This window comes from Schistosoma mansoni, chromosome 2, assembly GCF_000237925.1.
Source record: "Schistosoma mansoni strain Puerto Rico chromosome 2, complete genome".
Classification (NCBI taxonomy): domain Eukaryota; kingdom Metazoa; phylum Platyhelminthes; class Trematoda; order Strigeidida; family Schistosomatidae; genus Schistosoma; species Schistosoma mansoni.
Window position 1 is genome coordinate 5072242 of NC_031496.1, and position 12305 is coordinate 5084546.

At 36.6% G+C, this 12305-nt stretch overlaps 1 protein-coding gene across 1 annotated transcript in view; it reads right to left on the minus strand.

The window, feature by feature from the left end:
- Window positions 1-12305, minus strand: part of Smp_037640 (hypothetical protein) — a gene marked incomplete at both ends in the record, with an annotated part of 54775 nt that overhangs the window by 21442 nt on the left and 21028 nt on the right. Inside the window, 2 exons of the mRNA XM_018795423.1 lie at window positions 971-1090; window positions 11882-11929. Of these exons, the coding sequence (XP_018649737.1) occupies window positions 971-1090; window positions 11882-11929 (168 nt within the window). The remainder of the gene's footprint in view (window positions 1-970; window positions 1091-11881; window positions 11930-12305) is intronic.

A 12305-nucleotide genomic window follows, 5' to 3' on the forward strand; every position in this document is an offset into this window, starting at 1 on the left:
AGAACTTTTGTTAAACAAGGCTACTTGTTTACATCTTTTCTCTTCTGGTTGTCGAATGCATTATAAAGATCTCCACACCTCGAGAAAAGTATAATAATGCAGTGGACACGTTAAACGCATCCGGACGACTTGGATTTAACAGAAAATTTACTTCTATCCTATATACAGCAACAAATCCAGATGAAAACTACCGGTGTAGCATCGACTTCCGTAGAAGTAAACCTTAGTATGTACGAGGGAAGAATCAAGATTCTAAGATACACTAGTAAATAATAGTCAAATCATACTTGATGGAAAGACAGAGACAGAAGCCTTTACTCACGTGGGCAACTTCATTGATAAACGTACAGGATGTAATGTCGATGTGGAGACACGAACTGGAAGAACAAAGGCAGCATTCTTACAATTGAAGGATATCTAGAACTTAAGAGAGTTGTCATAAAAGACCAAAGTTATGATTTTCAACACTGACGTTAAAACAGTGTTGTTGTACGAAGCTAAAACTAAGAACTACCACCATCAAAACAGTTTAAGTAATTATAAATATCTGTCTACACAAGATACTCCAGATCCATTGGTCAGAGACCATCAGGAGTGACCTACCATATTAGAGAGCAAACTAGGCTTCAGTTGAAAAAGGGAATTAGAAGACAGTGAAAGTGAGCAGGACACTATCCAGAAACCACTAGGCTGCATCACAAGACATCTCTTAGCTCAAAATTCTCAAGGCACATAACTCTGGAATTTGGAAGCTGGCATCAGGAGTTTTAGTACCACAGCAACAACTAGGAATGGGAGCGCAGTACGGAGTCGTATGGAGATCAATCGTCAGCCTACTCTCCATAAAGGTTAACAAACAGATCTAAATGATTAATATGTTAATATTTTGTTCCCGCACTTCCAAGAATACTGTAAACATAGTTATACCCGGTTACTCTCTGCTTAAATTCATGTTATTTTGTCTCTTTCAATAAATGTCTAGACTAAAAGTTGTATTCTGGACTAGATGAAGGATGGATCGCGTATTATACTTGATTGGTCGACTACCGAGTTTGCTAATAATTTTAACATGTTTCCAAACTCTTCTAAGGTATCAAGGTAGTCCTCCCGGTCTCCCACGTTGTCCGAACATTCTATGTACCTATATTAATTGTTTCTCTGGTTGTTAGAATGGAGATCGGTCACATGACTTCCAAAGAATCTCGTCTTTCACTGTGAGTCGTCATAATTCTTCTAAATGAAGATTCCTCAACTCTCAGGTTTGAAACTCAAACATGAGAGGTGAGGAATCTTCATTTAGAAGAATTACGACGACTTACCATGAAGGACGTGATTTTTTAGAAGTAAAGTGATCCATCTGCAGTGTCCCAAATAGGACGACAAGCGTGTCCTGGATTCCACTGCTAGCCACTATCCATCTTTGCCTACTATGCTTGTGAATTTAGGCTATATCGAGGCAATACGCACAGTATGCACATATGCCAATTAGAGACTGACCAGTTGCAGTCCTAAACATCAATGGGAAGATTCAAACAAACAATACTAAGTTGAATTCATCCTACTTCAGAAGTTTTACAATCGGACGTTGAATGGTAAATGGAAAATAAAGTCGATAAACACCAAGGCGACGAGGTTATTGAGATAGTATAGCTTGATCAGGTAGGAATTGTATTTCAATGTTATTCTTTTGTCTTTCCAGTAGGTAAACTTTAATGGTGAGGTTAAATCTGTTCTTCAAGGGTTCTTACGGAGGTAAGTTATGATAGTCGCGATAAAGCAAGTCAAGAGAGACACTGTTATGACTTCGACGTTAGACAATACAGGCTGGGCAGTTACAACACGGCTATTCAAGGAAATTATATCACCATTGACAACATGGAAACACTGGAGAGCCGTCTGGTCCTAGTATGGGACTCCTCAGCATTGCAAACCTACGATCTTGCACGCGAGACTCGAACCAAGAGCCTTCGGTCTTGCGCAAACGTGCCTAGATCGACTCGTGAATTCCTCGAACTTACTTTTGGCTTTCTCGTCCTCCAATTCAATCCTAATGGGTCTTCTTAGAGTAGTTTTTCTGTGTCCATTGAGGCGCAGACAAATGCGTGCTCGTATTAAAGCGTGATCAGAGTCTAAACAAGTATTCCAGTACGAGCGACGATCTTCTATCGAGCTTCTCCAACGATGACTGATGGCAATATGGTCTATTTGAGTCCATCGTTGGTTTGGTGCAGGTGGTCGCCATGTTAGACGATATCTCTCCTTATACTTAAAATTAGTGTTTGCTAAGAATAAACGACTGTCTGAGCATAGTTGCAACAGACGATCACCATTATCTGTTCGCTGAGCAGGAATACTAAAATACCCACCTAAATGTCTTTCTGTTTGATTTAAGCTGCCTAATTGGGCATTAAAGTCACCCACTACCAGAACTATGTCTGAGCGCTTAGCTTTTTGAAGAAGTTCACAGAGCTTTCTGTAAAAGTCATCTTTCACTTCATCCGGGCTGCAGTCAGTGGGAGCGTAGGCAGAAACGACGAAAAGGCAACGACGTGTGTCCCTATCCTTCCGAGTTCTTACGGAGCCATTTAGCCGGACAGCACACAGGCGACTGTTAACGGGGATCCATTCTAATAGTGCTTGTTCTGCCCTCGTACTAAGTGCTATGCTGCACCTGCAAGTCCACGAGAACTAGCCGTAGGGTCGCCAGATACACGGAGGGTGTATTTCGTTGACTGTCCATTTTGGCGGTGAGGTCAAGTGAATGACCACACTAGGTTCCCGTATGCGTGTTTCGGAGACACAGCATACATCAATGGTACGAGATTCCAGGGTTTTAGCCAAGGAGGCCTGTTGGCCGATTTGACTTAGGGTACGTACGTTGAAAGCTCCAATGTGTAGTTTGAAGCGAGGTTTCAGTAGACCTGCGACAGTGATTCGCGCACTAGAATCGTTGGCTATGGTGACACTTGAGGAGGAAACCGAAAGAGGAAGTTTAGTGTTGAAAGTTGAGGTAGAAGGAATAGTGGGAAGTGAAGAAGGAGAGTGATTATGAATACAGTGGTCTTGAATGCTGTTAGAGGTACGAGGACAGTTATCACTTCCCGGCTGCCCACACCGTGGAAGGGTTCTTTTAGAGGTACTTGAAAAGGAAATGGGGTTAGAATTGGTCTTGGTGACCTGAGAGCGTGACCACAGTGCCCAAGGGACAACTGCTTGAGGTCAGTCACACACGACCTTTTTGCGGGTAATTTTTGTGTTAGCTCCTTACTTGTTGGGACCTTACCACCGGAGACGGATTATCCATGGGATAAGGCGAGGTGTGCATTTTTAGGGTCGGCCTTTTCTAACCCCATCCCTCCTTGTGGGAAGTCAGCATCGCTGTTATGCTGGTTGTCTGAAGGAAACACCTTACTGCTGTCACACCTCTGTACAGTCAGCAGTACTGTGGTGTGGTCTACTTATATCCATATAAGTAGTATATGGTGTGGGTCAGACATAGAATGTATTTTGGCAGAAGACCGATGAGGAAAGAACTGAAATGAAACGCAAACGTCTGGAAAATGCATGAGCAATGGAATAAGAGAAGAAACAGTGAAGATTGAAACAATTGGTTGTTAATTTGCAAATTGACTGTTCATTGTTTGGTAATCAGAATTTATTGAGATAGTCTGTAATCTTTGCTTAAATACATTCGATTGTCCCCAGTTGTGTTTTGTTCACTACAGTACGACTTCGCCATCGGACCTTGGGATTGCTGCTTTTAGTCTTACCGCTTTTCAACCGACCTGTCTGGCATGGTAGGACCTTGAGGAACGACTGTTCCAGTCAGTATAGCTCGGTTGGCTATGGGTGAACCATTTCGGAATCGTCCGACGAAATTTCCAGCTAAAATGAAAGAATTACTGTTTAACCCAGCCCAGAAGTATTCATTCACAAGAGCGCGAGCAAAAGGGCGATTACCAAAATGATGCAATGGAAAAGAGTGAGTAGTAATAAGTGCGACCATTAAAAAGACGCATATTATTGAACGGGATCATTGAATGAGAGAATAACACCTTTGTTTCATGGGTGATATTTAAATTGGGAGTAGGGAAGATCATTTCAATGCTACCTCCCAGTTGACGGATACTTTAGGCGCTTAAATAATTCTTCTTAAATGAAAGTTTTAAAGACATTTTTTGGGGCAGTTGTTTACCGTAAAATTTTGTTTATTGACTTGAATTCCTGATTAACAAACATACAACTCACACAAATCATTACATTTCAATTTCATACTGTTCTTACGATGGTACACTAATTATTTCAACCCCGTAATTTTTATGGTGTTTTCATTCTGTTCAAATTGATGTATTTTTTTCTGCAACACAGAGAATATGATTTATACTTACCCCCCCCACACACACAAGTATATGCATGTTCAAATTACTCTATCTTTGAATTATTAGCCTATCTGCTGGACAGACAGAATGATATTAAATCAAGCCATCATAATTCTATCGTACTTTTATATGTGTGTATATTCATACTTGTAGAAGTGAGGTGTGTGATCGAACGATGTATATGTCAGTCTGCGCTCTTATATAACGGATCCACTTAAACATTGATTGTCTAGATCTTTCAAATTAGTTATTAACTTAAATACACACATTCGCTTGTTCAACACTGTTAACTCGCTCGTTGTTCGATCTTTGTGTCGTTTGAATCACAATATCTTAAGTAAATTAAATATCCCTAACCCACTTCAATTGATATTCTAAATATTCTATTGGTGAATTAACATATTAATGATCATTCAGTGGAAGCGTAAACGAAGTCAAAAATAGCCAGGCAAACTTCCCTCAACAACTCAAGATTATTATTATAAATGGCACAGAATAGAAACCAGTGGTAATCCTGTAGTAAGTTTAATGGCGGAAGGCTTGATAACTATTTACCAAGTAATTACTGTTTCCTCACACTTCTTCTAGACCTGAGCTCCAAACGGAAGGTATAAGTAGAAGTTTTACATCCAAAGTTGCTTTAGGTACAAAGAACAAAGAGATTTGCAGGTTTGAGTGACCTTGATGTTTTAGGAGCTCATGGAAGCACGCCAAAGTTAGTGAGAAAACAGAAAACTATCTAATCAAAGTGTGACACATAAACCTTCGTTTTTCTAAACTATTTTCAATAATTCACTGACTTCTGAGGGCTTTTTCGAAGAACGCTCGAGGGTTTCTAATATCCTGTAATAAGTATGCCGACTTCATAACTCATTGGCGGTAAGGGATGATCTTCTAACGGAGATGAGTTGGATACAATTGACCGATATATTTTTTTCTCATTCGAAGTATGCTACACAGTACTAACATTCTTGTTCAGTGCATGATATATTATCTCAGCACCACCATGCACTATTAATTTTTGAAGACAAATCAATAAATCAGTGAAATATGTTATTATTATCAATGATATTACCCGTTCTTATCACAAGCAAAAGAGGGAACTATCGTTGTTAATGTTAGTCTTGTTGACCAACGCAACTGTTAATGAAAACTTATACAAAAATTACAAGAGTAAAAATACGATGCATTGATAAATTCACTGAGATGGTTGTTGTGTTGTTTTTTGTTTTACTGTGTAAAAATATTTCGTCATGTAAAAGTACAAACCTGCTTATCAAGGTTACTTTATTCTATTTTTATATTTTTATTTAGTATGATTAAACATTAGTAAAATAACGCTCGTGTTTCTCTTCTACAATAATGAGACAGTAGATTGCTCAGGACGAACAATGAACGATTTATCTGTGTGAACAATTCACTCGTGCTCCATACTAGATACGCAGCCAGCCGGCGATCTAATGTCTCATTATTGTAGAAGAGAAACACGAGCGTTATTTTACTAATGTTTAATCATGCTAAATAAAAATATAAAAATAGAATAAAGTAACCTTGATAAGCAGGTTTGTACTTTTACATGACGAAATATTTTTACACAATAAAACAAAAAACAACACAACAACCATCTCAGTGAATTTATCAATGCATCGTATTTTTACTCTTGTAATTTTTGTATAAGTTTTCATTAACAGTTGCGTTGGTCAACAAGACTAACATTAACAACGATAGTTCCCTCTTTTGCTTGTGATAAGAACGGGTAATATCATTGATAATAATAACATATTTCACTGATTTATTGATTTGTCTTCAAAAATTAGTAGTACATGGTGGTGCTGCACTTAGTAGAAAGATCACATTAAAATTTGAGGGCTGAAATTATTTGTTGGGGTAACGTCATTTGTAATATTCTTACTATTAAATTTGTCGTACCGAGGTACTTCCGGTCCTTTACTTTTCGATTGAAATAAGTTCAAATATTTGATTATCGAATAACATAGGCTTCGATTTTACTGATTGGTGGATAGCTAGAACATCGATGTATGATAAGAATAAAAGAGTATAATACAGGAATGAGATTTAAGCAACTACGATGAACTTTCAGCTAGTTCCTAGTCAATCAGAAAACAGCTTCCTTAAAGATTAGTTTATAGAGGAGAAAACAATAAGATTACAAAGTTTTAACATATTTTATATAATTAATAGATTTAATAACGTTTTCTACAGGGTACGCTGGCTTTAAATCAAAAAGACAACAATATATAAATTCATCTTTATACTTAGAGATTGTCTTTTACTACCCTTAAAAAAATGAATACAGATTTTTCAAATATTCCATATTGTTCCTACTTTGGGGTTAGATAGAAGGGTTTATGACTAGAGTTTTCATCGCGAACTGACATCAGTTATAATGCAAAAATGCTCTGTAACAATATAGATGAATCATATTCAAGCCGCTATCGGATTAGTCCTTCCATAAGATAAAAATTCCATCAGGTCAAGATTTTGTTTCAGGAACAAGAGTTTAGGAATAGGATTTTAGAGATAGTGTCGGTTTGCCTGTCATATATAATTAACAGAGACAGAATTGATCATTTTATAAATTTGACACCAATTTTAATTTATGGTCGTAAAAATAATTGTTCATCATCTCAAACATTATTAGTACCTTAAAAGATATATCTGTTGTGTATGCTATTTGTGCTGACAGATATAAATAGTATGTAGCTGCAATCGGAAACGCAATCCCTAGCAGCAGAAGATTGAAATGAAGAGAACAGAAAGAAAACCGGAGAGCAATCAAAATAACAACAGAATTAGAGGAATAATGGAGTATGTGTGATTTTCATATTTTACTAAGCTACTGTATAAATAATCCACTGGTTTCCCCACTTGAGCTCTCATTCACTACATGTCTACTTCATGACAAATGTAATACTTGAACATTGCGCAACAACCTAAAATGGGATTAACGAATCCATATGCTATATAACTTTACAGCATATTAATTCTTTATTCGTAGTTCCCTTTACCACGATAATAGTTATGTCGAATAAAGAAAAAAATTATCCAGACATCATGTTATAATGATGATAATCAGTTATTAGCTTTGGTAGAACGATAGAGTAAGTTGTAAATTAATTGACAAAGTATTTTTCCATATGTATTCGTATATGTGTATACTGATTAAGACAACGTGATTAGTAAGTAAAGCCCTATGAAATAAATGTATTTTGACTAAATTGGGAAGAAATATTTAATTATATTAAGACATTGATAAATAAACGAAGAGCATACTTTTTCAATAAATTGTCTTTTAATTCTACACTTATATATCCAAATTAATAATTCCAAAAAAACGAAAATCAGGTTTAAGGCAAACTACATTGTTTAAGATTATAGCTTGTAAATTTAGGATTGTTTGTAAAATACAATAAAATAGTTAATTTCATTGAAATCATGAACTGATCTAAATTAGGAAACTAAAAAGCACAAGAGGTTAAAGATTTACGCGCAAGGCCGAAGTTTCTGGATTTGAGTCCCGGAGTGTGGGATCGTGGATACACACTACTGAGGAGTCTCATACTAGAACGAAACGACTGTCAAGTGCTTTCAAATTTTCAATGGTGGTCTAAATTAGATCGGTTTATGGTTTCAATGAAACTCAACAACCTTCACAACCTCATACTGAAAATTGCTAATATTTAAGATGAGTTATATTCAATGTTAAATTTGAATAAGTTTATGTGTTCACTTGGAATTGTACGGTGTAATGATCAGAATAAATAAGGGTAATATGTTGTAAAAAAATAATGTCATTAGACATCTGATCAAATGTTTGATGGAAGACTATATCGTGTATGAAATCATACGAATTTAGTAAGAATTAATGGTGGATATATATATATATATAGATTTTATTCTGAATTTACACTACTAATATCAATGAAAATAGAAATGAAACGGACTGTTAAGATAGAAATACTTTGAGTTGAAAAAAACACAGTTTGTTACACTCTAGAAACCACAAAAGGAAGCCAGAAAATTCATTAATTAATATTAAACATGAAAATCAGTAGTAGAGAGATTAGGGAATTACTGTTTGGGCGCGTAAGAGAATAAATGAGTAGGCCAGATGAATATTATTTATTTAACCAGATAAACATTGATTGAAAGGAGCACCAAAATATATGTGCGTCACACAACAAATCATTAACTTTCTGAGTGGGCTAGGGTAATGCTCGAGTGGCGAAGCTGAAGTGGGTGATTTTCTTAAGGGGGCAACTGCGCGAGCCTTCAACCTAGAGGTTTAATCCACAAGGCAGTGGGGCAACGTTGGGAGATACAGTCCAATGGTAGAAGATGACCAGCAACAGGTTCGCACGCCATCTGATCCCTCAGGATCATGGAGCCCATGTGACCATTGGTTTGGAATCACGGTTTTTCAACTCCCCTAGGTGGGTCCTCCGTACCCGCCAACCTGATTTAAGCTCCGGACATTCGCTTTCAGTTTTACCAGTTTCGTAAACAACACTCCCACTGCGATAAGGCAGTGAGTGGGACTTCCTTGGGAGTGGCTATATACGCGTGGTCATTTGATAGAGCTTTTAGAAGGAGAAAGGAATCTTTCCACCCTTGACCGCACCAGAGCGATTGGAAGCTAAATAGTCGAGTAAGCTGAATGATCATGTACGCAGTCACACAGGCTCATATATACATGTAGATTGGTATGATTAGTAGAGAGCAAATACGTGGAAATATCAAGAAAATAACAGCATAGGGTTTCGTGCAGACTGTAGAATTTTCGTAGGTTAAATCACGGACTGGTTTTAGCCAAACCACTATTAAAAACCCGTAGGCAATAGATATCCGTTTAGTTTGGGACCACTCAGCAGTGTCCATACACGATCATACCACGGGGATCCCAACCTAGAATATTCAGTCTCATGAGCGAACGTTTAACCCCTAGACTGCTTGACAGGGATCAAACGGCGTACATGTCTAATAAATGAATTCAATTGACTCACGATATTGAACAATATTATTGGAACGGCTCCCAGAAAGAGTGACAAAGCCTCCAGAGGGTATAAAGGACTTGAACAGATTGGATCTAATCAGAACCCGATAGAACTTTCGAGAGTATCGACGTGGAATGTTATGATTGGCTGTATTATGATGATGTTGTAGCCCATACTAAGAAATATAAATACCCCCCTGTTTCTCCGTACATTTCTAAAACTTAACAACCGCTTTTCCTGCTTTCTTCCGTCTCTTGATTTGTAAATGTTAGCGGGACATAGATTGGATTAAAGCATGTTTTATGCATGATGATGTTGCTGCACGCTGATTGTCTAATTCTTGTCCAATCAGCTCTAGTCGTTGCTTGGAGAAGACTCTAGAAGCTTCTCATGTAAAATCTATAGATATACTAACGTATTTCTTATTGCGCTTCTTACTCCCATCTATCCTTGTTATTTGGAATATAATTTCTTCGCTATTCAACCGTGTTCTGATTTGGGGACTTGTCGAGTGTATTGGTGTTCAAGAATACTATGCAATAGGAATAGCTGGGTCGTAATAAGGAATATATATTAATAGTTATAACAGTAAACTAGAGTTTCTAGGCGTTCGAGAGTGCCGAAGCTCTACACACCGTTTACGCCGTAATCAAGTAGAGGATGTTCATTCATTCACACAGAGATTATTTTTCAAAGTGAGTATTATTTACAATACGAAAGTGGTTTAAAAATAAGCAATATGTTAAGTTCATCTATGAGCTGTAATCATAAAAAATATAAATATCTATAAGTTATCATTAGTCAGTAACAGATAAATTATTTTATCCAACTAGATAACAATTTATTAAGGTGTTATTCTAGTCAGTATTATCTATTTGTAATGTAATTCATTATAATGATGAGAGTTTAGTTTCATAAAATAATCACTAATTTTTAGCAGGATGATTTCATACAATTCATAAGTAGTACTTTACTTATAGATCATTTAACGGTATTCAGATTAAACTAAGATTAGTAATATTTCATCCAATGATTTCCTGTGAGTTTCTTGATTGTATCAGATAATTCCGCCATATTTCCTTCTCTTATAGCTCTTATAGTTATTCTTGTAAGGTCCACTACATAATTACTGCTTCTCACACACAATGCTCATTTTCACACGTTTGTCTGCCTTGTGTCTTGGCTTTCTTTCTCCGCTCTTGTTCTGTTCTTATTCATTGGTGTCATCATGTTTCTTACATCTTCAATCTCATCCAGGCTGTCTACAGAGATGTATTATTGTTAGTGCTTATTGGCGCACAACACCTCCAGGCAACTTAAAGTTATTGGTTTTTTATAATCCCATCCTATGAGTGCTTCCCGTGCCTCTTTAGACAACATCACTGCAAACCCTTGTGTGTGTGTGTGTGGAGCATTTGCTTTCTAATGACCAGAGTGCGACAGCATCTCTCTTGAAATTAATCTATTCTGTCTAATGTGCCTCTAATGGGTTCCATTTATTCCGAGCACCATCAGGTTATATCTTGTCAGCTATTTGAGTAGTCCTCCCGGTCTCCCACATTGTCCGAACATTCTATGTACCTATATTAATTGTTTCTCTGGTTGTTAGAATGGAGATCGGTCACATGACTTCCAAAGAATCTCGTCTTTCACTGTGAGTCGTCATAATTCTTCTAAATGAAGATTCCTCAACTCTCAGGTTTGAGTTTATATCGTTTCAATGATTGTTTCTGGTTAGTGTTTTTTAGCAAGGTTGTGTTACTCGGGATGAAGTTACCGGTCACCTGCCCAACCCTCTTCCTTTACCTGGACTTTGAACCAGAAAGAACGCTGGTGGGACTGCGAGCGGATTTGCTTACAAATATAGATTAAAACAATTGCACAGGATTAAATTCAAAACTTTTCCACCTTCCAACGTGGCACAGACTAGGCACTCAATGATTTCCTGCACTGATATCCTGTCTTAATCTAAAGACTCCTAGCTTATTTTGCCGGTTGTTGGACTTTATGGTTTTATCAACCAACTTTCTTGTATTTTACCTAGTATTCTATATCTAACCACAGAATCACTTACTTAGTGGTTTCATCATATATATTTGCAGTTCATACATAGTTTGTGCTTTCATGTTATATTTCACATTAGTAAAGCAAAATGATGCGGACTTATGAACAGTATACTTTCTTTTTAATTGGCAGACCTGTAGGCTTTTTGACATTCAAGTAAATGGAAGTAAAGTCTTCCCTGGTAATGTCATTTTATTTATTTAGCATATTATATTGATAATTGGGATGACCGCGTCCGGTAATAAACAGGCCGTATTATTCTGTAGGATGTTTGCTATCTACTGGGTACGTGATTCTTATGGATGAATTTTATCATGATAATGAATAGTAAGTGATTCTATGTTGTGTTATTTAACTTTTCAAAGCTTAGATGATGACAAACAAATCCAAAGGGTTAGACATATTTTTTGACTTCATAGGTTATAATTTTATAGCAGCAAAACAATATAAAGCGAACTGACGAACAGTAAACTAAAACATTGATTTAGCAAACAGACACATGACTCATAACTAAATACATATTGATGATGACTACCCAAGTAGCACAAAACTAAGGGTTTAAAGGTTTCTTACTGATTACTATCTAACAAGTGTAATAAAAAACTAATTTAAATGAAATACTATTGTAAAAAGGACGTGATTTACAAAACTTAACACACTTTTGTTAATCAATAAACTCATATTGACGATAATGTACTCTCTGATATATTTATCTTCAAATGAGCATCAGAACTTCTAATATGTACATTTAATAGACCTAGGACTAATTAGATAGTATGTGTAGTTTCACTGAAGAGTCAAAATTATTAAGGTGTTTTGGGTACCGGAAATATAGTATACAACATAC